The sequence below is a fragment of the Lepidochelys olivacea genome (genome assembly GCF_965140295.1).
Source record: "Lepidochelys olivacea isolate rLepOli2 genome assembly, chromosome: 2".
Taxonomy (NCBI): Eukaryota; Metazoa; Chordata; order Testudines; family Cheloniidae; genus Lepidochelys; species Lepidochelys olivacea.
The window spans coordinates 269,112,712-269,135,896 of record NC_140412.1 but is presented as its reverse complement, the minus strand read 5'-3'; the positions used below and the strand labels follow the sequence as shown (position 1 = coordinate 269,135,896).

Genomic DNA, 23,185 nt, shown 5'->3' with positions numbered 1-23,185 from the left:
TCGGGGAAGGTCCCGGATGATTGGAAAAAGGCAAATATAGTGCCCATCTTTAAAAAAGGGAAGAAGGAGAACCTGGGGAACTACAGACCAATCAGCCTCACCTCAGTCCCCGGCAAAATCATGCAGCAGGTCCTCAAGGAAACCATTCTGAAGCACTTGGAGGAGAGGAAGATGATCAGGAACAGACAACATGGATTCACCAAGGGCAAGTCATGCCTGACCAACCTGATTGCCTTCAATGATGAGATAACTGGCTCTATGGATATGGGGAAAGCGGTGGATGTGATATCTTGACTTTAGCAAAGCTTTTGATATGGTCTCCCACAGTATTCTTGCCAGCAAGGTAAAGAAGTATGGATTGAATGAAGGGACTATAAGTTGGATAGAAAGCTGGCTACATCATCAGGCTCAATGGGTAGTGATCAACCTCTCGATGTCTAGTTGGCAGCCGGTATCAAGCGGAGTGCCCCAGGGGTCGGTTTTCTTCAACATATTCATTAATGATCTGGAGGATGGCGTGGATTGCACCCTCAGCAAGTTCGCGGATGACACTAAACTGAGGGGAGAGGTAGATACGCTGGAGGGTAGGGATAGGGTCCAGAGTGACCTCGACAAATTGGAAGATTGGGCCAAAAGAAATCTGATGAGGTTCAACAAGGACAAGTGCAGAGTTCTGCACTGAGGATGGAAGGATCCCATGCACCGCTACAGGCTGGGGACCGACTGGCTAAGCGACAGTTCTGCAGAAAAGGACCTGGGGATTACAGTGGACGAGAAGCTGGATATGATTCAACAATGTGCCCTTGTTGCCAAGAAGGCTAACGGCATATTGGGCTGCATTAGCAGGAGCATTGCCAGCAGTTCAAGGGAAGTGATTATTCCCCTCTATTCAGCACTGTTAAGGCCACATCTGGAGTATTGCGTCCAGTTTTGGGCCCCCCAGTACAAAAAGGATGTGGACAAATTGGAGAGAGTCCAGAGGAGGGCAACAAAAATGGTCAGGTGGCTGGGGCCCAGGATTTATGAGGAGAGGCTGAGGGAACTGGGGTTATTTAGTCTGCAGAAGTGAAGAGTGAGGGGGGATTTGATAGCAGCCTTCAACTACCTGAAAGGGGGTTCCAAAGAGGATGGCTCTAGACTGTTCTCAGTGGTAGCAGATGACAGAACAAGGAGTAATGGTCTCAAGTTGCAGTGGGGGAGGTTTAGGTTGGATATTAGGAAAAACTTTTTCACTAGGAGGGTGGTGAAACACTGGAATGCGTTACCTAGGGAGGTGATGGAATCTCCTTCCTTAGAAGTTTTTAAGGTCAGGCTTGACAAAGCCCTGGCTGGGATGATTTAATTGGGGATCGGTCCTGCTTTGAGCAGGGGGTTGGACTAGATGACCTCCTGAGGTCACTTCCAACCCTAATATTCTATGATTGTATGGTGAGGGAGAAGAAAAATAAAATATCAGACAGGCTTACACTGCCCCTCCCCATCAAAGTGCCCTCTCAGCAGCACTTTGAGGGCCTCCGGGGTGTCCAAACCCAAGACTGGCACCTCAGGAACTGGGCACTGTTAGTTTTTATGCTTGAGTGAATTGAAACTGTCAGGTCACAACCTGCTGCTAACAGAGCCAGCAACGGGGAGGCTGCTGGAAAAGGGACTGTGTAGTCTGAGAGGATTTTGAAAGAAGGAAAAAGTTAGGAATAAATATCTGTTCCAAACAGAAAGGTGATGACAACCTTTCCCCTACTACCTGTGTGAGCAGGGTCTGAATGACTTCTCCCCCGACATCCAGTGAGGAGCTGGCGGGGAAAGACTTCAGGAGCCGACTGTGTTTGCAGAGACACGCCCACTCTGCCAAAGTGAGCAGCATGATGGAGCTGCTTTGCCAAAGTGATCACTTTTGGCTGGTGCTGGGTTACAAATCCCGCTTAGTATAATCTCTTACGAGTGATGTGCCTGAATATTTGGATGCTAATATCTAAACTGTATCATTAATTTATTAACCTGAATTTGGGATATTGCAGATTATGTACTATATGTATTGTATGACTTTTAAACCAAACTTTGTATAATTAAGCATTGTACCCAGATGTATAGGCACTCTTTCCTTAACCTGTGTATGAGATAATTTTCACATTAGCTTGAATGCAAGGATAATGAAATGTGGTTATCCTTATTGTATGAGTAAAGGGCAGCAGAACAGTACTTAGCCTGCATGATTGAGGGGTTCCCTTAAATTGAACCTCATTTGCTAAGCAGGGGGTAGAGATGCCAAATCCCAGGTACTATCTGATCTTCTCCTCTCTTCTGTTTGAAGACAGAGCTGATTAGACTCAATCGAGAGTCCTTGTTTTGTCTAATCATGGCTAGAGCTAAAATCCCGGATACCCAGGTGCTGAGCCTTCGGCCTGGTGTGGGACAGTGTTGTCCTGAAAGAGAAGTTTCCTGCTACCCACTGAGGGCTGGGTTATGTGCTGGGACCTCAGAGCATGACCTGGCAGCAGCTAATTGCAGAGGCAGTGCAGCGGCTCGGGTATGGCTTGATGTCCCCTCCCCGGGGTGCGAGGTGAACTCACATAATGGCAGGGCTGAACTCTGGGTCTCCGCTGGCCAAGCCCAGTAGCTGCAAGTGGGGTGCGGTGGAGGGAGAGGGGAGCGATGGGTTAAAGGAGCATGTGTATCACACTGCAAGCAGAGAAACTGAGGCAAAGGACACTGCCCAGCGTACTCTGGGGTGGGTGTTTGCTCGTGGTCACGTGCCTTCAGATTGTGGTTGAGGTGTTTTCCCAAATTAATGCCGGGTTCCTTTCCCCTTTTATTAAAAGTTTTCTTTGCTATCCACAGACTTAGTGCTTGCGAGAGGGGACGTATTGCCTCTCAGAGGCACCCAGGGCAGGGGTTAAATTTTCCCAGGTTACTGGGCAGGGGCTTGAGCCGGTTGTGATTTGTATTGTTAAGAGGAACACCTAGACATTGACCCCAGCCCTTGATGCTGCTGACTCCACCTGGCAGAAGGGGTTACGCTTGCATTTATCTTTCCACTTTGGACTACTTTTTTGTAGTGGAAGTATACACACAAAACAACCAGTGTGCCTAAGCTGTGCCCTGCTAGCAGTGGGCACCGTCAGGGTGTGCATTAGTTGGCTGCTGGGCCACTTATCCGGTGGCCTTTCCAGTACGTATGTCACCACCGCCTGACCCTTTGCTGTCACTTAGCCAAGAGATGCCTACTTAACCCCTTTTGTCTCTCCTCCTAATGCCTCACTAGGGCAAGGCTCAGGGACACTAACCCACCTCAGTCTAGCATCTTCCCCACCCCGGCATTGCTGCTTGTAAGCAGAGGAGACAGAGTATGAAAGGTGAAAAAAGTTTGGTGTCATCACATTCCTCTGGCCTGACCAGAGTGTCTGTCCCCTGGAGCCTGCTCCTGCGATTTCAGGGACGTCAGGGTCTCAGATGCTCTTAGGGTTGGGTTTGCTAGATTGTCAGCTCCCTAGGGCAGGGGCTGCTTTTGCTTGGGTCTTGTACAGCACTGCTCGCCTCGTTGGCACGTAACACTTAGCACCAGAGTCTGGTCCCCTCACTCTCACTGACCAGTTACTCTCACCTCCAGTGGACCCCATAGGGCCACTCCTGGAATGAAGTGCTACCCTACAGAACCCAGCCCATAATGCAGAGCTCTCACACCAACCCCAGTGTTCCCAGCACTCATGTTGTAGCCTATCTGATCACATATGCAAATCTCTGCCTCCCGATTGGATCACGAGAGACAAAGAATAGCTTTTCCTGGACCTCTAACTCCACCCACGTCTCTGGTCTAGACTGTAAATGTTTATTGGGGTGGGCTGGGGGGATGATTTGGGTCTCATAGTCCCGAGTCCCTAGACATACCCAGATACGTGTGTTGGAGACATTAAGGATGATGTAACTGTTGACACGGACTCCAGGGTTCAGCAAACAGCAAGACTTGTTGTGCCTGCAGGTAATTATTAACACTGACTTCATGCTGGTCAATATTTACAGTACGTCTCAGGTCAATGACGTTGATGTTCACCTGGGAAGCCAGTGGGCCAGCTTCAGAGCTTCGGGTCATTGGGCGGGGGCCGTGTTTGCACTACCTTTGGTTTTTAATTAAGTGCCCTGCATTACAAAGCTGTAAAGTTGCAAAGATGTAAATCTAGGGTAACTCCACTTAATCCAATGGTGACTCCAGATTTACCCTGCGGTAACGAAAGTCACTCATACTAATAGAGGTACTCCGGATTGACACCAGTATAACTGGGATTATAGTCTGGCCCCCTATGGGCTTGATATCTGTCGAAATGAAGACTCGCTGAGCTATCTTCCCCTCTGCGGCCCTGCAGTGCTGCCCCAGAGGGAACTGGGGTTTATCTGTTTAGTTAGCTATCTCTTTATTTATTCCCTTCTCTAGAAGGGAAGAAGGCGGGTTCGTGCAGCTCCGTCCGGGGAACCCGGTGCACCTGGAACTGGGACTGAAGCCAGTGGGATCCAGAAAAGGCAGCATTTCTTAGCACTGCACCTAAAGGAGACTCTCCGTCATAAGCTGGGTCTAGGTTGTGCTTACGTGCCCCGAATCAGCCCTCCAGCCCCTGTTCCAGCTGTCTCGCTGGCAGAGGGGACCACAATGCAGCTTGTGCTCTCAGGAGGGACAGCAGGGATGGCCAATAGGAAGCCCCCTGGTAAAATGCAGCCTAGGGCCAATGGAGGCTACAGGTCCCAGCCTGCAATGCTCCGGCGTGATCTGTGCAGCCGTAGCCTAGATCCGTCGGCTGAGTCCTGTAGCTCCTGGGGAGTTCCCGGCCCTCAGTCTGAGTGACGCTGAGTCCGAGAATCACCCGGCTGGTCTCTGCCTCTCCCCTCCCTGCCTCTTACCTTGAGGGACTCTAGAGGGCTGTAGCAGCCCGAGCAGGGCAGCCGGGGTCGCTTGGGTTTTAGTGTGCGCGTCTGAGTTCCTTCAACTGCCCTCCTGCCTCGCCCTGGTAGAGCAGGCCCCTGTGCGAGGAGAGAGTCGGCATGGGGCCTCGTTCTCGCCGCGTCGGGCCCCGCTGCCAGTGAGAAGCGCAGACGGGGCACATCTCCCCCGGGCTGGCCTAGCCACGCAGAGCTCCCAGCTTCCCGGGGGGCATCATGCGCTGCCGTGGGAGACTCACTAACGCCAGTGCTGAGACCGCAGAACAGAAGGGAGCTGTGGGCTGGGAGTGCTGCAGGGAGGTGACGGGCTGTAACGCACCATGGGCGGCAGGTATCCATGGGCAGGGCGGCTAAGCCTCCCCTGTTCTGCCCCAAGGCCCTGCCTCCCTCCCTCTTTCCCCTGAAGCTGGTGGGGGCTCAGCTTCAGCCAGGGGCCTGGAGCTCAGGCCCACCAGCAGCCAGGGCCTGGGGCCGCCCTGGGAAGCTCGGGCCAGCCTGGGGGTCAGGCCAGAGGCCCCGGGGCAGCACTTGGGCCATCCCAGAGGTCAGGCCAGTGGCTTGGCCCGGTGCTCGGGCCAGCGGCTCAGCCCAGGGATCGGGCCAACAGCTCAGCCCGGTGATGGGGAGGGCTGGCACGGCTCGGGCGGGCTGGCCAGCAGCTCAGGGCAGGCAGGGCGTGGGGCTCCTCTGGCGGCAGGGGGGGTTTTGGGGCTCCAGTCGCTGGGGGGTGCTCAAGGCTCCTCCGGCCACAGGGAGGGTGCAGGTGGAAGGGGTGGGGCCAGCAGGTTAGCCTCCCCGAAACGGGGGTTCACCCGCCCATGTAACGCACTAATGAAAACCCGCAGCAGGCAGGGGCACAGGGACCTTGCAAGCCCTGGTTTGTACGGGTGCAGAGGCAGGGGCTGGCTGGTGATCAGCAATGGAGCCTCTGGCATCTAAGGGCATGGCTACCCAGCAGCTAAACACCCATGGCTGGCACGTGCCAGCTGACTCGGGCTTGTAGGACTCGGGCTGCAGGGCTTTTTCACTGCTGTGTAGACGTCTGGGCGGGTTCCCGAGCTTGGGCTGCAGCCTGAGCCCAGATGTCTACACAGCAATGAAACAGCCCAAGCCCCGTGAGCCCAAATCAGCTGGCACGGGCCAGCTGCAGGTGTTTCTTTGCTGTGTAGACATACTCTAAGCTGAGCATGCCCTCTGCAGGGTGTTGTGCCCTTCCTTCCGAACCTCCCTTTCCCCTCAGTAATGCCCTTCCCCTCTCCCTGAGCATGGGCGCTGGCTGCCCCAGCCTCCCAAGGACAACCAATACATCAGCTCCCCCTGGGCCCTCTTGCTCAGGCCGTGGAGTTTCATTGCTTGTTAGCCGGGCCGTGGGTAAATCACAATTCTTTTAGAAAATTCATGACAGCGTAAAAGGCAAAATATTGAATTCCCCCGAGTTTGCACACAATGAATTTCACAACCAAATTCAGAGAGACAAGGTGGGGGAGGTGATATCTTTTCCTGGACCAATTTCTGTCAGTGAGAGATACGAGCTTTCCACCTTAAACAGAGCTCTTAGCGCTTCTCTCTTGTTTACACAGAGCTCACGCAACAGAAGTTGGTCCAGAAAAGATACCACTTCACTCACCTTGTCTCTCTAACACCCAGGTCCAGCATGGCTACAACAGCTGAATTAAGTCAGTCTCAAGGCTGGAGTGAATTTCACAAGTAACGTTGGTCAGTTTTGAGTCCCCTTACTAGTAAAACTAATTCCAGCCTTGAAATTGACTAGCTAAGAGAACTGTTTGTATTAAGGACTCTGTGGTAGACATTTTCTTTAAAAAAAAGTATTGGAAAGATCACTGCCTGGGGACATGGCCACGATTTCTGGGCCCTCCGTGACATGGTGATTTGCACAGGGCCCTGCTCATTAGTTAACATGAAGCTCACAGCTTCCACCCTCCTCTCCTCTTACTGTACCTGGAGGCTCACATTGGAGGGTGAAGCAAGAAGAGTCATATAGCCGTAGTTGTAAGGTGAGTGCCCTGGAGGATTTGATCTGGATCTGGGTCGCGGCTGCGAACGTCTCTCAGCTTCCCTCCTGGTTCTCACTTCTGAATCCTGGTCCTGCAGAAGGACAGTGTTAGCACCACACTGCAGTGTGATCTCCGGGTAACGGGGGGCCCATGGGACAGCACAGGTCTGGGTGGGGCGCTGAGCTCTGCTTCGGGCAGCAGGCCCCCCGCTGAGTTCATTTCAGGCTGCAGAAGTGTCCCACTGGCAGGAACTCAGTTGGTAACACAGAGCTCGGGCCCCATCGCGGGATGGCTAAGGGCTGAGTTTGCCATTAAATCTCCACTGGTGCCTGAATGGGGCTTTCCCTTCCCTGTGCTGACGCTCCCGACCTCTCAGCAGCGCGCCAGGAGCTGAGAGCAGTGATGGAGACACCTCTCCCCTCTGCTCTGGGAGCTCGCCTGGGACCTCAACATCAGCTCCAGCTTCCCACAGTGTCCTGCAGTGGTCCTTTCCGTGGCTTCCCGGTGAGCTGTACCCTTGGCTAACACTGCCAGTGGGGCAGAGAGCAAACAGAAGGAAGTGGGGATGCTGTCTAACAGGTGGCCAGCAGACCAAGGCCCAGTGAAGTGAGCTGTAGCTCACGCAAGCTTATGCTCAGATAAATTGGTTAGTCTCTCAGGTGCCACAAGTACTCCTTTTCTCAAGGCAGCAGGCTAATTCACTCGCGTGTTAATTTAGTTCAAAGGTCACGGAAATGATATTGTCTTCACTTATCTGTAACCTGTCGAATGCTATCAGTTTACATTAGGTTTGACCCTAGATCAAAGGCTGTATTAGCATTTAGATGAGAATGTACTTGGTGTGTCAACTTTCTGAAAAACCAGTGAATGTTACCTGTATGGCTTTCTCATATCTATTTTTATTATAATGTGACAATTTCCTTATGTATATCACTAACCAAATTACTCCTCAAAGGAATCTTTTGAATGCTGAGAAAGGGTTTAAGGACTTTAACAAGCAAATGCTAATGTCAAAGCAAGTGGTCATTGATGTGGCGACCTGAGGTCATAGACTCCATCTGCGTTCTTCATCAAAGGAAGCGCCCACGTGGGTGAAAAGCCAGCGTGTCTTCTGTGAGCAGGATCTATAAATACTGATTCAAGGGCATGATTCGGCATCTCTGGACAAATGGATTCTGATAGAGGGAATCCTGAGTGATTGGACAGAGGTCCCCAAAAACCAATTTGGGTAACCCTGAGAGACTTAAGGTGAACTAGCAGAGATCTCTGCTACCATTTGGACTTACAAACACTGACTCAGCAGTTATGTATTTTACCTGCTTTACCCTCTCAGTAACTCTCATTCCTTTTCTTAGCTAATAAATATTTAATTTACTAGAGAAATTAGCGACAAAATTGTCTTTGGTGTGAGATCCTGAGCATCCATTGACCGGGGTGAGTGACTGGCCTTTGGGATCGGGACGGAAGTGACCTGATGCATGGTGATTTTTGGTTTATGTGACCTTTATCACTAAGTCCAGTTTGTCTGGGTAGTAAGGTTGGCTGGAGAGCCTAAAAGGGCCTGTCTATGGCTCCAAGGGAAGATTAATAGTGTGATCCATGAGCCCATGTCGGTTGCTGGCTTGGTGACTTCTAATTATAGAACACACCACCAGTTTGGGGTGTCTGCCCCGTCTTCTGACAGTCTGACCTGAGACTGGCACTCACAGCTGTGAGCCCCTCCAGACAGCGTGGCAGAAGTGACAGGGCCAGGGTCTGTGGAAGGACAGGATGGGGGCTGTCATGCATGACGGGAACTAGGAGCTTGCAAGGCCTGGTGGAGATGGAGCTGGCTAGCGATCGGCTACGGCGCATCCTGGTGCCTGTGACTAAGCGCTCCCTCCGCATCCTGGCCTGGCCTCAGTCAGGCTGCACCACTAACTTGACTCCGTTTCCCTGTCGCACTCCACGAAATATCAGGATCGTGCTTGGTTTGCTCCATGGTGATGGAGCTGTGCCCTGTGCCCTTCCTGCCGAGCCACCATTTCGCCTCCGTAACTCCCCACCCCTCTCCCGGAGTGCGGGCTGGACAGCTGGGGTTCATCCCTCCTTTCTTAATCTGGTGCTCCTGGGTCCAGCTTCTCCCCCACCAAGGGTTGCCAGGTATCCGGTTTTCGACCAGAACGTCTGGTTGAAAAGGGAAACTGGCAGCCTCCAGTCAGCACAGCAGAGCGGATGCTAAAGGTCTGGTAACCTGCAGGAACGGGCTGCTGCCACCCAGGGACGGGAAGAGCAGCGGCTGCTTCTGGAGCCTGGAGGAGCAGCTCTGCTTAGCAGCCTCTTCCTGCCCCGCCAGCCTGATGGAGAGAACTGGCTGCTCCAGGACCAGGCTCCAAAGTAGGTACCAGAGCTGTCCAGGGGGGCAGGGGAGTAACTTGTCTGGCCCCCACCCCACTGTGCCCCAATTTCCCCACCCCAGCCCCTCACTCCAGGGACCAACCCATCCGCCTCACTGTGCCCCGATTGCCCCACCCCAGCCCCTCACTCCAGGGACCGACCCATCCGCCTCACTGTGCCCCGATTGCCCCAGCCCCTCACTCCAGGGACTGACCCATCCGCCTCACTGTGCCCCAATTGCCCCACCCCAGCCCCTCAGTCCAGGGACCGACCCATCCGCCTCACTGTGCCCTGATTGCCCCACCCCAGCCCCTCAGTCCAGGGACCGACCCATCCGCCTCACTGTGCCCCGATTGCCCCACCATAGCCCCTCACTCCAGGGACCGACCCATCCGCCTCACTGTGCCCCGACTTCCCCACCCCAGCCCCTCAGTCCAGGGACCGACCCATCCGCCTCACTGTGCCCTGATTGCCCCACCCCAGCCCCTCACTCCAGGGACTGACCCATCCGCCTCACTGTGCCCCAATTGCCCCACCCCAGCCCCTCAGTCCAGGGACCGACCCATCCGCCTCACTGTGCCCCGATTGCCCCACCATAGCCCCTCACTCCAGGGACCGACCCATCCACCTCACTGTGCCCCGACTTCCCCACCCCAGCCCCTCACTCCAGGGACCGACCCATCCGCCTCACTGTGCCCCGATTGCCCCAGCCCCTCACTCCAGGGACTGACCCATCCGCCTCACTGTGCCCCAATTGCCCCACCCCAGCCCCTCAGTCCAGGGACCGACCCATCCGCCTCACTGTGCCCTGATTGCCCCACCCCAGCCCCTCACTCCAGGGACCGACCCCTGCCGTGCCTTGCTTGCCCCACCCCAGCCCCTCACTCCAGGGACCGACCCCTGCCGTGCCCTGCTTGCCCCACCCCAGCCCCTCACTCCAGGGACCGACCCCTGCCGTGCCCCGCTGTACCCCAATTGGTCAAACTCCACGTCAGCTCCTCCCAACCCAGCTCTGCAGGTAGCAGGTGAGCCCCAGGGGGTGGGGGAGCAACCGGCGGGGGTGGAGAGCAAGCGAGGGGGGGGGAGACGTGAGACAGGGGGCGGGGCCTCAGAGGAAGAGGCAGACAGGGGTGGGGCCTTGGGGGAAGACGTGGGGCAGGGGCGTTCGGTTTTCAGGGATCAGAAAGTTGGCAACCCTACCTCCCCCTTGACAGGCATTAGAAAAGTCATTTCCTCGTGTAGAGGAACCATGACGCCTGGTCTCCAGGTAGGTCTGGGTCTGGGTCTGGGTCTGGGTCGCCGCTGCTTCTCCACTTGTCTCCTGGCTCTCACTGGTGTATCTGGCTGCAGAGAGAGGATGGGAGCTGAGAGCCGGCTCTGGGCTCGGCGGCAGTATGCATTGCCTCAGCACCAGCGTCAGGACCTGCCTGGGCAGGCCGGGGCCAGGGCTGGGGGCCGGGGCCTGTGGAGGGCAGAGAGGTCCCTGAGCAGCTCAGAGATGAAGGACGTTGAAGCTGAGCGAGCGATGCTGGACACACGCAGGTCAGTTCCCTCGGGGGGCAGCTGGGCTCTCTGCAGCCTGACCGGGGAAGGCCCTTCCCCGTGCTCCCGCTGACACCGGCTAGGAAGGGGCGGGTGGATCAAAGCACCCATGCAGCCAGTCAGTGTGCGGCAGGCTAATGCGCTGTGAATTCACACCCCGGCGTGCCACACACTGGCTCGCCGTGTCGACAAGCCCTGAGTCAAGGGGCAGATGCAGCTTCCCCCTGGTGATGCAGCCGCACTGGGGTTGTGACAATCTATCGCGCTGTCTCCCTGAGTCCTGCCATGGCTTCTGGCCCTTGGTGCTCCGCACGCCGCACGGGCACCCATGGGAGAGCCCCCCGTGACAGTCGGGAATAGAGAAGGTGGGGACGAGCAGCACAGGTGGGAATGGGCAGGGCCGGATTAACGCAGGGGCTTTAGGGGCTACAACCCAGGGCCTCGGGCTAAGGGGGGCCCCACAAAAATAAATCCACAATTATATACAATTCAGTGGTCACCAACCCATCGATTGCGATCAGCTGGTCGATCCTGGAGCCTCTGCCAGTCGATCGCGATCTCCGGGCTGCTAAAAGTCCAGCGGCGCAGCAGGGCTCAGGCAGGCTGCCTGCATGCCGTGGCCCCATGCTGCTCCCGGAAGCAGCCGGCTACTGGTGTGTCTCTGCAGCCCCTGGCGGGTGGGGGAGGCTTCGCGCGCTGCCCCCACCCCCAACACCATCCCCACAGTTCCAGCCAAAGGGAGCTCTGGGGGCCCCTCCCCCAGGGGCGCGCAGAGACATGCCAGAAGCCAGCCGTTTCCGGGAGCGACGTGGGGCTATGGCATGCAGCCGGCCTGCCTGAGTCCTGCTGCACCACAGGCCATGAATTGCCTGTGGTAAGCACCTCCTGGCCAGAGCCTGCACTTCTCACCCCCTTCCTCACACCAACCCCCTGCCCCAGGTCAGAACCCCCTCCTGCACCCAAACTCCCTCCCAGAGCCCACACCCCCTCCTGCAGCCCAACCCCCTGCCCCAGGTCAGAACCCCCTCCTGCATCCAAACTCCCTCCCAGAGCCCACACCCCCTCCTGCAGCCCAACCCCCTGCCCCAGGTCAGAACCCCCTCCTGCATCCAAACTCCCTCCCAGAGCCCACACCCCCTCCTACACTCAACTCCCTCCCAGAGCCCACACCCCCTGCCTCACCCCAACCACCTGCTCCAGATCAGAACCCTCTTCTGCACCCAAACTCCCTCCCAGAGCCCATACCGCTTCCCGCTCCCCAACCCCCTGCCCCAGGTCAGAACCCCCTCCTGCATCCAAACTCCCTCCCAGACCCCACACCCTCTCCTCCACCCCAACCCCCTGCCCCAGCCTGGAGCTCCCTCCAGCACCCAAACTCCCTCCCAGAAAGAAACTAGTATAACAGTGGTTCTAAGGTAAGAAGTAGGCTATTTTGAATTAACTTAACTATATTCTACATGTTTTCAGACTGAAATGTAACCACAGAATGGCTTTATGTTAATTAAAAGGCAAGTTTAGTATAGCATTAATAGCCTCGATGCCAAAATTGTGATCATTTTGTTTTAAATTAGGAAAAAGACTTGTATATAGGGGCCCCACAAAATCCAATAGCCCCAGGCCCACAGGAGAGTTAATCCGGCCCTGGGAATGGGGGATTACAGTCAAGCCTTTCCACCTTAACTCTGACCTTGGGACACTGAACTATGCAGTCCCCTTGTTCTCCATGTAAATTGTGTTTTGTACGGAAATGCTGCAATTACAACAACAATTGCAGCCCGCAAACACTCAACGTCTGCTTGGCCCTTCCTCGAGATGGTCTGGGAAGGGCTGGCTGGGTTGCTGGGCTGGACAGTGGAGACTGGCCATTGCTGGCTGATTCTTCTGTCTTGCACCCCAGGTTCAGGCAGATTCCCCAGCTCATTCTCCTGCTCTGACAGCACCAGGATGCAGTCTGGGCCATTCCCAGTTAGATCCCTGTGTTTTATTACATGACTGTTAATCTGCAGCAGTGCTTCCCCATCCTCATCTGCCTTCTCTGGCCCAGCTGCTGTCTCTTACTAACCCATCTCTGGTGCAGAACCTCTGGGGCACATGTCTCCTGGTGCCACCGTTGTTCCCTGCTCACCTTGGTCAGAGGAGAATAGCAGCCAGGACAGGGTTTGGAAGGTGGGGGTGTGCGTTTTCTGTCCTCCCTCCTGACTCGCAGCAGATCCTGTGGGTGGAGAGAATTCGGCCGTTAGGGCCACGTCTCGTTGCCAGAGTCTGCATTTTGCACCAGCTCCCTGCCCAGTCTCAGGGAACGCTCCGAGCAGGATCAGCTCCGTAGGGGCAGGGCTGGGGTGCATTCGCTGAGCTGGCTGGGCGCCCGAGGCTGGCATTGGCACCGCGGGGAGGTGGCAGAGCAGGAGGAGAGCACAGGGTGCCAGATGGTAGAAATGGAGAGCATGTAGTCCGTCCCCAGACACCAAGGCAGGGGTATTCTCTGCAGTCCCTGGCGCCTGTCTGAGTTACGGCAGCATGCCCGGGCTGCCCCATGGCCCACACGCCACCTGCAATCTTGCCGTGCTGCATACTGAGGCTCTGCCTCTGTGCGTCTCCTAGGCCAGGCTTTGCAAGGGCATCCTCAGAAGACAGCATTATGGCTGTCTCCCACAGGGCCTGCCTGGGGAAATCCTTCCCTGGGTGCACAGGGGCTAGGAGGGCCCCTTTATCGCACCACACGGCGAGCCTCTCACCTCCGCTCTGTACGCTAGGGGGCCTGTTGATCTTGGCCAGGTGACGTGTCCATGTCACTAGCTTTGGGGATTTTAATTTTATTTTCAAGTGTGGAGTTTGGGTTTCTGCTTTTCGGAAGAAATCCTCCCCAGCAGTGACAAAGAACAGGAGAAGGGGCGTGGAGTTCTCGGCCCTCTGGCCACCCACCCAGACCAAGATATTTGCAGAGAGAGGTCTGGGGAGAAGACCCTGTTCTAGCTCCCTGCTAGGGGACAGGAAATTTGTCTACCCACACCGCGGTGCTCACAGGCCTGCCGCACACCGTGAGATACAGGATAGTGGCTGGTTGGCTCAGTGGTTATGGAGCTTGGAGCTCTCTCACTCCCCTTCCTTCTGAGACACCATTTCCCCTCAGTAACTCCCCTCCCCTCTCCCAGAGAATGGGCTGGGGTGCTGGGCATGTGACATCGCCTCTTTCTCTTGCGCTCACGCCTTGCAGCCTCACCACTTCCTTGCTTAGAGCAACCATGAAGCCTGGTCTCCAGGTAGGTCTGGGTCTGGGTCTGGGTCGCCGCTGCTTCTCCACTTGTCTCCTGGCTCTCACTGGTGTATCTGGCTGCAGAGAGAGGATGGGAGCTGAGAGCCGGCTCTGGGCTCGGCGGCAGTATTCATTGCCTCAGCACCAGCGTCAGGACCTGCCCGGGCAGGCCGGGGCCAGGGCTGGGGGCCGGGGCCTGTGGAGGGCAGAGAGGTCCCTGAGCAGCTCGGAGTTGAAGGACAGTGAAGCTGAGCGAGCGATGCTGGACACACGCAGGTCAGTCCCCTCGAGGGGCAGCTGGGCTCTCTGCAGCCTGACCGGGGAAGGCCCTTCCCCGTGCTCCCGCTGACACCGGCTAGGAAGGGGCGGGCGGATCAAAGCACCCACGCAGCCAGTCAGTGTGCGGCAGGCTAATGCGCTGTGAATTCACACCCCGGCGTGCCACACACTGGCTCGCCGTGTGGACAAGCCCTGAGTCAAGGTGTTGGGGAAACTGGGGCATGGCCACTAGGTAACTGGAGGGGATGGAAGACCACGAGTGTCGATGAAGCCCCCTCGCACTAGGCCCAAGTGTCCTTGGCCCCCCCGCCTGGAGGCACACACAGTGGTTATGCTGAGAATCTGCAACAATATGTTGCAGAGTCAGACTGCCTGAAACTAAGCAAGGCCACACAGGGCAGATATGCAAGAACAATGCTGAATAAAGCAGCTTTATGTATAGTTTAACAAATGATACAGAGAATCAGGGAACTAGCTGGGAACTGGATTGGCTGGCTATATGGATACTTGGGGCAGCTTGCTATTGGATAAGTATGCTGGGAAAAAGGATGTATAAAAGCCTGTGTAACTTCCTGCTCTGTGTGCAGGATTTGAGATTTTATTTTCCCTGTACCTTTTCGCAGCTGCAAATAAACTTTTCTGCTTCTCCGTTCTGATTATTGGGTGTAGCACACCGGGTAACGAACCAACTCAAGCTGTTGTTCAGCCTCTCGGCACTGGGTGCCGGCAACAGCGGGGCAGATGCAGCTTCCCCCTGGTGATGCAGCCGCACTGGGGTTGTGACAATCTATTGCGCTGTCTCCCTGAGCCCTGCCGTGGCTTCTGGCCCTTGGCCCTCCGCACGCCGCACGGGCACCCATGGGAGAGCTCCCCATGACAGTCGGGAGAGGCGAGCACAGAGAGAAGGACAAAAAGTGACACCCTAGAGAGCCCTGCAGAAGGGGAGGAGCCCGCAGTGCTCTGCAGGGGAATAGAGGGGATGGGGATGAGCAGCACAGGTGGGAATGGGAGATTAGAGTAAGGCCTTTCCACCTTAACTCTGACCTCGGGTCACTGAACTTTGCGGCCCCCTTGTTCATAGAATCACAGACCATCAGGGTTGGAAGGGAGCTCAGGAGGTCATCTAGTCCAACGCCCTGCTCAAAGCAGGACCAATCCCCAATATTTTCCCCATATCCCTAAATGGCCCCCTCAAGGATTGAACTCACAACCCTGAGTTTAGCAGGCCAAAGCTCAAACCACTGAGCTATCCCTCCCCCCAGTTTACATGTTCTCCATGTAAATTGTGTTTTGTATGGAAACACTGTAAGTACAACAACAATCCCAGCCCGCAAACACCCAACATCCAATGGGCCCTTCCTATGCAGTCTGGGCCGTTCCCAGTTAGATCCCTGTGTTTTATTCCACGATTGTTAACCTGCAGCTGTGGCTTCCCCATCCTCATCTGCCTTCCCTGGCCCAGCTGCTGTCTCTTACTAACCCATCTCTGGTGCAGAACCTCTGGGGCCCATGTCTCCTGGTGCCACGGTTGTTCCCTGCTCACCTTGCTCACAGGAGAATAGCAGCCGGGAGAGGGTTTGGAAGGTGGTGGCGGGGGGTTTTGTCAGTGGTAAGCTGGAGCCGGTTCGCTAGAACCGGTTGTTAAATTTAGAAGCCCTTTTAGCACCGGTTGTTCCGCGAGGGGAAAAGTTTGGTGGGTGCAGAGCCCCCACCGGCAGCCCCAGCTCACCTCCGCCTCTGCCCCTGAACGCGCCGCTCTGCTCCGCTTCTCTCCCCCCCGCCCCCCGGCTTCCCGGGAATCAGCCATTCGCGCGGGAAGCCGGGGGGCTGAGAAGCAGGCGGCAGCTCCGGGCTCAGGCCCAGGGAGGCGGAGCCGAGCTGAGCTGGGGCGCGGGGGTGCGAGGAGGGCCGCTTGCCCGCAGCAGGTAACCAGGGGCGGGCGGGCGCGGAGAAGCAGAGCAAGGCGGGGCGTTCAGGGGAGGAGACGGAGGCAGAGGTGAGGTGAGCTAGGGCCGTGCGCGGGGTGGGGACCTGCTGTGGGTGCTCTGCACCCACCAATTTTCCCCATGGGTGCTCCAGCCCTGGACCACCCAGGGAGTCGGCACCTAAGGTGCCACTTTTGATGTGATCAGTGGGGGGAGCAGCCGCTCCCCCGCTCCCCCCCAGCTGTGCCCCTCCGCCCCTAGGAGCCAGAGGGACCTGCCGGATGCTTCCTGGGAGCTGCCCCAGGTAAGCACCTCCGGGACTTCCCACCTCGCCCCCCAGCAGGTGCCTCTGGCTCTTAGGGGCAGGGTGGGCACCCACTACGGTGGCCCACGAGACCCTCCTGCCCAGTTCTGGGGGCAGTCAGGGGACAGGGGAGGGGGGTGGATGGGGCAGAAGTCCCGGGGGGCAGGGGTGGGCAACAACCCCCTCATGGGATAAGGAGGGAACCCGTTGTTAAGACTTTGGCAGCTCATCACTGGTTATTGTCCTCCCTCCTGACTCGCAGCAGATCCTGTGGGTGGAGAGAATTCGGCCGTTAGGGCCACGTCTCGTTGCCAGAGTCTGCGTTTTGCACCAGCTCCCTGCCCAGTCTCAGGGAGTGCTCCGAGCAGGATCAGCTCCGTAGGGGCAGGGCTGGGGTGCATTCGCTGAGCTGGCCGGGCGCCCGAGGCTGGCCTTGGCACAGCGGGGAGGTGGCAGAGCAGGAGGAGAGCACAGGGTGCCAGATGGTAGAAATGGAGAGCATGTAGTCCATCCCCAGACACCAAGGCAGGGTTAGTCTCTGCAGTCCCTGGCACCTGTCTGAGTTACGGCAGCATGCCTGGGCTTCCCCATGGCCCACACGCCACCTGCAATCTTGCCGTCTTGCATACTGAGGCTCTGCCTCTGTGCGTCTCCTAGGCCAGGCTTTGCAAGGGCATCCTCAGAAGACAGTATTATGGCTGTCTCCCACAGGGCCTGCCTGGGGAAATCCTTCCCTGGGTGCACAGCGGCTAGGAGGGCCCTTCGCACGGCGAGCCTCTCACCTCCGCTCTGTACGCTAGGGGGCCTGTTGATCTTGGCCGAGTGACGTGTCCATGTCACTAGCTTTGGGGATTTTAATTTTATTTTCAAGTGTGGAGTTTGGGTTTCTGCTTTTCGGAAGCAGGAGGAGAGCACAGGGTGACAGACGGTGGGAATGGAGAGCACGTAGTCCGTCCCCAGACACCAAGGCAGGGGTATTCTCTGCAGTGCTTTGTCCAGTCCCCTTTTAAATAGCAACCAGCCCCCCTTAGGGGACAAGTGCACAGTCTGAGAGCCCTCATGGCTAGGAGACCTTTCCTCCTGCTCCGCCGGGATCTACCTCTGTCCACTTTTCTCTCTTTACTCCAGGCTACCCTTGGCCCACTCCATGAGTCCTCTCCCTGCTTGATGTTCTTCCCTCGAAATGGCCACACACGATTAGTCCCCCTTTGATGTCACCTAGACAAGCTAGCCCCGTATGACACTTAACGCTCTCTCGCTGTGGGGGAGGGGAAAGGACTACGTGGCCTCCTGAGGGCCCGTCTAGCCCTACCTTTCTATGAGTCTGTGACATATTTTGTCATTTTCATCATTCCTCATAAACCCGTCCCTGCAGCCCCTCAAGCCCTTCTCTGGCTTTTCGCTGAATTCTTCCCAGTTTGGTGAGGTCCTTTTGGTCCTAAGGGACCCAGAACTGGACTCAGTACCCCTAGGGCCCTCTCACCAGCACTGTACTGACATCGCCTCATTGCTGTATGACACAATGCATCAGTGGACGCAACTCCTAGCCCACATCCTCTATGGTGGCCATCTGACAAGGCAGACCCATAGCCCAGCTGCTCTGCCCTAGTCTCCCCCCTAGGTCTCTGGCTACAGCTGTTTCTCCAGTCTTTCCCGCTATGTTTTGAGTTGTCACACCCCCCCATGTCTTCACTTCCACTTTTCCAGGCTGAATTCCATTGTGTTATTTCTTGCCCTTGTTTTGAATTTCTCTCAGTAACTTTCTGTCATTTCTCTCTCCTCGTTAGTATTTGCGACTCCTTCCAATTTAGTGTCCCATGGCAATGTCGTGAACGGACTGGTCACACACCTTTCCAGGGCACTCAGCTGGCTCTTCAGTCAGACTGGACCTAACCCCGAACCCCGCCATGCCCACGAGATGCCTCTCCAACCCTTAGTACACCCGCCCTATGTCGTTACCCTCGATTTATGGCCTGCTCAGCTGATTTTCTGTCTATCAGATGCGTTACAGAAACTCGGAGAGAATTCATTTGACGCATTCCCTTCGTTCACTAGTGATGGATTTGATCTAGAACAGCAATCATCAGCCTACGTTGCTATGGCTTCTTCAGAAACCCCTCTGGCTCCACTGCCCCCCCCAGATACCTGCTGTCAGGGTTTGCAAGGTCTGGGCTATGCCCCAGCCACTGAGCCGTCCCTGGCAGTACCCCAGCTTAGTGTGCCAGACCCCCCAGGGTCACACTTTCCCACCAGGGCAAGGCCACGCCGCCTCAGCACCTCCTGCAGGGGCCCTCGGGCTCCATCAGCTCCTGTTTCTCCCCACGGCTCTCCACCGCCAGTCCAACCGAGAGCAAAGCCCTGAGAGAGGCTGTTCCTCAGAGGGGAGCAATGCAACCGGGGGCACCTGCAGTGAGGTCAGGCAGCCTTTTCCAAACAAGGTTATTTTTATTAGTTCCCTGGCGCACAGCTGAGGGGAAGGTAAATTCCAGACAAAGTCCATGTGGGTGGGAGCCAGAGCCCAAAACCCGCCCTCTCCTCGGAGCCTGGTTCCCTCTTCTTGGCCCTCTGTGCCTGCTCTCGTAAGACAATGTCCCCTGCCTGCTCTCCAGCCAGGACCGTGCACTCCACTTCCCCGCAGGGAGCTGGGGAGAAGTAACTGGCTCTAGGAGTTCACGTGGGTCATTGAGGCTTCCATTGTCTCTGTAGGGTTTTCCATTCTGCTCAGCTGAGTCCAGGCCAGCCAGCCCTAGAGGCCCTATGTCTCAGACCCCTAGCCCTGATCTCCCACAGCCCAGGGAGAGCAGTAACTCCTTCCCCTGAAGGACGCAACCATGCAAAGCGGCTAGTCCAGAGTCACACCGATAGTTCATAAAAACATTACAGCAAATTCCCACCCTGAGCTCCCTGCCTCGCTTTCCTCTCAGTGGCAGCGCAGTGTGGAGACCCAGGCAGCAGCTGAGGACGGATGTGAATTAGCAGAGCTGGGTGGGGAGACAGGGGGGTCACTCGCCAGCTGGCGTGTGGCCCTGGCCTGGACTAGCAGGGGGGCTGCAGGTGAGGGCTGAGGTATGTGAGCTGTGGGTAAAACCTGGGAGTGTAAAAAGCCATTTGGGGAGCGGGAAAGAAGCTCCCTCAATCTCATTTTCCCCTCCCGCCGCTATCCGCCCTTCGCCAAGTCCCTGATGAAATGTTTGCCCATTGCACAAGCCCTGACCTGAGCAAGGGGGAGCTGCGATCTGCACAGTGCAGACTCCCGCAGTCACAAAAACATGTTTTCAGCAGGGCCTCCCCAGCTCAGCCAAGAGAGGGCGGTGGGGGGGGGCCATCAGCCAGGCAGTGGGTGAAGCACGTGGCTAACCCTTGATCGGGATGTTCTGTCCCACAGACGCTGTCAGCTCCATCCCTCCCCACCCCTGCACACCCGCCCGGCTCCATCCCTCGAGGGCCTGACTCGGTGGGCCCGGGCCGCCAGGGACCAGTCTGCACCCGCACTCGACATGCCGCGGTGGCACAGCGGTAGGGTCGACACTACAATGACGGGAGGGGTTCTTCCCTCGCGGCAGGAAATCCACCGCTCTGGGAGCTGGGAGCGGGGTCAACGCACCAATTCTTCTGTCAGCCTGGTGCTGCCTACCTCGGGGCTGTCCCCTTAATTCTGCCATACGGGGCAGGGCATGTTACACCGCTGTGAGCAATACCGTTCGGTCAAGCTAACTTTGTAGTGGAGACTAGCCCTAAAACCTGCTTCCAAGGCATGGGCAGCGAGTCCCTCCCCTCACAGGGCCGTCTGGACAGATAGGGACCATGTGGGTCTCTCCCAAGGCCCGTGGGCATTACGGTGGTTATTCGTTTAATCTGTGGTGCTTACAGCTCTGCCAGGCACTGCACAGAAAACTCCTAAGACACAGGCCCTGCTCCAAGGAGTGTCCCGTCTATGCCAAGGGCTCCCACACAAGGCCAGAATCCATACAGCTCTCCCACCTTCAGTGAAGCTGGGTCGGTTTACAGCAGCGGAGGATTTGGCCGGTCCTCTCATGGATTTGGCCGGTCCTTTTCAGCTGTGCACTTTCTCAGCTGGAATAGGCAGCAGCCTGTGACCCACACAAAGCCAGGGAGCCGCAAACCACTGCCCGAGAACCACTAAGCCGGGGGGGGGGGGGGGGACAGTGCCTAAGTGAGGGTGTAACAGTGTGAGAAGGGGAAGGGGGTAGGTCCGGGGGTCCTCGGGTGAGGCAGACAGGGCTCCTGCTGGGTCCCACGTTTCTCTTACAGTGCAGGGGGAGCATGCTCCCTCTTTGCAAGGGCTGCTCATGGGAGTGACGCAAGCGAGGAGAAGGGCTTCGCGACCAGGCTGTGGGAGGACACTGGAAGGCCGGGGGAAGCATGGAGTGAGGGGTGAGAGAGGTCTCTGGAGGGCACTGTCACTGGCTGACCGGACAAGACGGGGCAATTCCAGCCAAGACAAGGCCAGAGACACAGGCAGGGCTGTGTGGGGAGCAATGGGACAACCATGGAAGAGACTCACGGCAAGGGGGAGCTGCAGGAGTGTGAGGCTTTGGCCGCCACGTTTTTGGGGAGCTGGAAGGGGCAGGGGTAGCGTCTGAAGGTCTCCAAGAGGAGGTGCCTTATTCTTTTCTTTTATAACTTAAGCAGTTGAGCTGCTCCAATCAAATGCCTCCCAATGTCACCCCCTTCGTCCCTGCTTCTCTCCCCCACGCTGACATCAGCTGCCCCGTTCCTACTTTTACAAACGGCATTTTGCAGCGTGCTCCCTCACCATCCCAGATCCCAGCTTGCACTCAGACCGGGAGCTCAGCAGGAAAGTGATGGACACAACCATCGGACCTTAGAGGATGTTGTCTGCAGTGCTGGGGTAGCCGTGTGGGTCCCAGGCTCAGAGAGAGACAAGGTGGGGCAGGTAACAGCTTTTACTGGGCCAGCTTCTGCTGGTCAGAGACAAGCTTTCGAGCCACACAGAGAGCTGTTCTGCAGGTCTGCACCCAGAGCTCTGAGCGGCTCAAAAGCTTCTCTCACCGACAGAAGCTGGCCCAATAAGAGCCATCACCTCGCCCACCTTGTCTCTCTGAAACCCTACAATAGAGAAGCAAATCACATAGTTAGTGACCAGGAAGGAGAAAGAGACACACAAACACACACACAACAGCACCAAACACACACACACGCACACGAACTGCCAGTGGAATTATGGTGGGAGGTGACGGACGGCTTGATTGCCTTCCTGTGATGCTTCAAGTACTGCCCATTGCCACAGGCAGGACATTGGAGCAGCTGGATTAATTGTCTGAGCTGGTACAGCAAACCCAGTGTTCCTGGGGGGGCAGCATAAAGTCCTTTGGTTCAGGGAGGTCACAGTGCCGGTGAGAAGCGGGTGCCTGCGGGCTCAGGCCTGGGAGCACGGCTGCCTCTCGCTGGTTCCGAAGACAACCAGCACTGCGATCCAGGCCGTGTCTCGCCGCACCCAGAACCGCCACTTCTTTTGAATAATGTCAAACCCAAATCCTCTGCGGGTCAATGGGTGTGGTTCCTGGTCCCCCTCTCCCACTGTCCCCCCGCCGCCCCCGTCTCATTGCTCAGGCCTGCCCCTCCTCCACACTCTAGAAACCCCTTTCTCTCCTACCGCATCTTCCAGCTCCCTCGCGTCCCCCAGGTCGGCCCCAGCCACCGCCACGAGGGCGAGCACAGCCACTAAACCGGCCAGCAGCCAGAGCCTCATCCTGCACCGGGCTTGGTCCGCCTGCAGCTGCGGCTTCTCCTACGGCCTCACAGACTGTCCTGCTGGAGGGCAATGAGCTGTCGCCAATCCCCGCATAGACCTTGACTGTTGGATCCTAGCTCCCAGCAGCCAGCTCCCAGGCAAGCTGCCAAACAGCTTGGGCTCCTGCCTGTCATTACACAATTACCTTCCTGCTCGGATAGGCCGCTGGCTCATCCGGCCAGCTCCCCGGCTAAGGGAGAGCCATTCCTGTGAGCGAGCCAGGGCAGAGCTGACTGAACAAACAGCCCGTTTCGGGAGAGAGGTGGAAACAGAGTCAGCAGCTCCCCCAGGGCAGGGTGCGTGCAGGGAGCTGGCGATGTGGGGAATGGGCAGCCCTTCACTTCAGCCGGAGCTGTCCAGAGCAGAGCTCTGGTAAATATTCCAAACTCGCAGGGCCAAAGTCCCAAGCCCTGGCACCTCCTGCAGGGCTGAAGCCCTGAGACCCCCCTCCCCACAGATGAATCCCAGAGCCCTGAGCTCCGCCACCCCACCTCAAAGCAGAAGCCCTGAGTTCCTCCCTCCAAGCCTAGCAGCTGAAGCCTGGAGCCCCCCCAGCCCCACTGGACTCTGGAGTTTGTATAGTATTGGTGGGAGGGGGCTCTGGGAAATACTCTATGACAGAGGTTCTCAAACTTTTTTTTCCACTGGCCACTTGAAAATTGCTGAGGGTCTCAGCGGACCACTTCATGATCTTTCCAACTATTGTTTGTACCATGAGCTAACTATTGTAAAGCGCTTTGGATAAAAGCGCTATATAAAAAAAAATTAACGTTTTTTTGTTCTACAAATAAA

At 56.7% G+C, this 23,185-nt stretch overlaps 1 protein-coding gene across 6 annotated transcripts in view; it reads right to left on the bottom strand.

Annotated features, from left to right (window-relative positions):
• The window catches only part of LOC311515615 (uncharacterized protein), a 31,423-nt gene extending 8,767 nt beyond the window's left edge, over positions 1–22,656 (bottom strand). Inside the window, exons 1-6 of one of the 6 annotated variants that reach the window (XM_084618833.1) lie at positions 22,539–22,656; positions 14,077–14,187; positions 12,982–13,068; positions 10,515–10,658; positions 6,883–7,029; positions 4,885–5,004 (exon numbers count right to left, since the gene is read on the bottom strand). In XM_084618833.1, the coding sequence (XP_084474959.1) occupies positions 4,885–5,004; positions 6,883–7,029; positions 10,515–10,658; positions 12,982–13,068; positions 14,077–14,100 (522 nt within the window). In that variant the 5' untranslated portion in view covers positions 14,101–14,187; positions 22,539–22,656. Of the gene's footprint in view, positions 1–4,884; positions 5,005–6,882; positions 7,030–10,514; positions 10,659–12,981; positions 13,069–14,076; positions 14,188–22,255; positions 22,489–22,538 lie in introns of those variants that run through there. The other 5 variants (XM_084618829.1, XM_084618828.1, XM_084618831.1 and 2 more) reach the window with 5 other exon arrangements.
• Between the last annotated feature and the right edge of the window lie 529 nt (positions 22,657–23,185).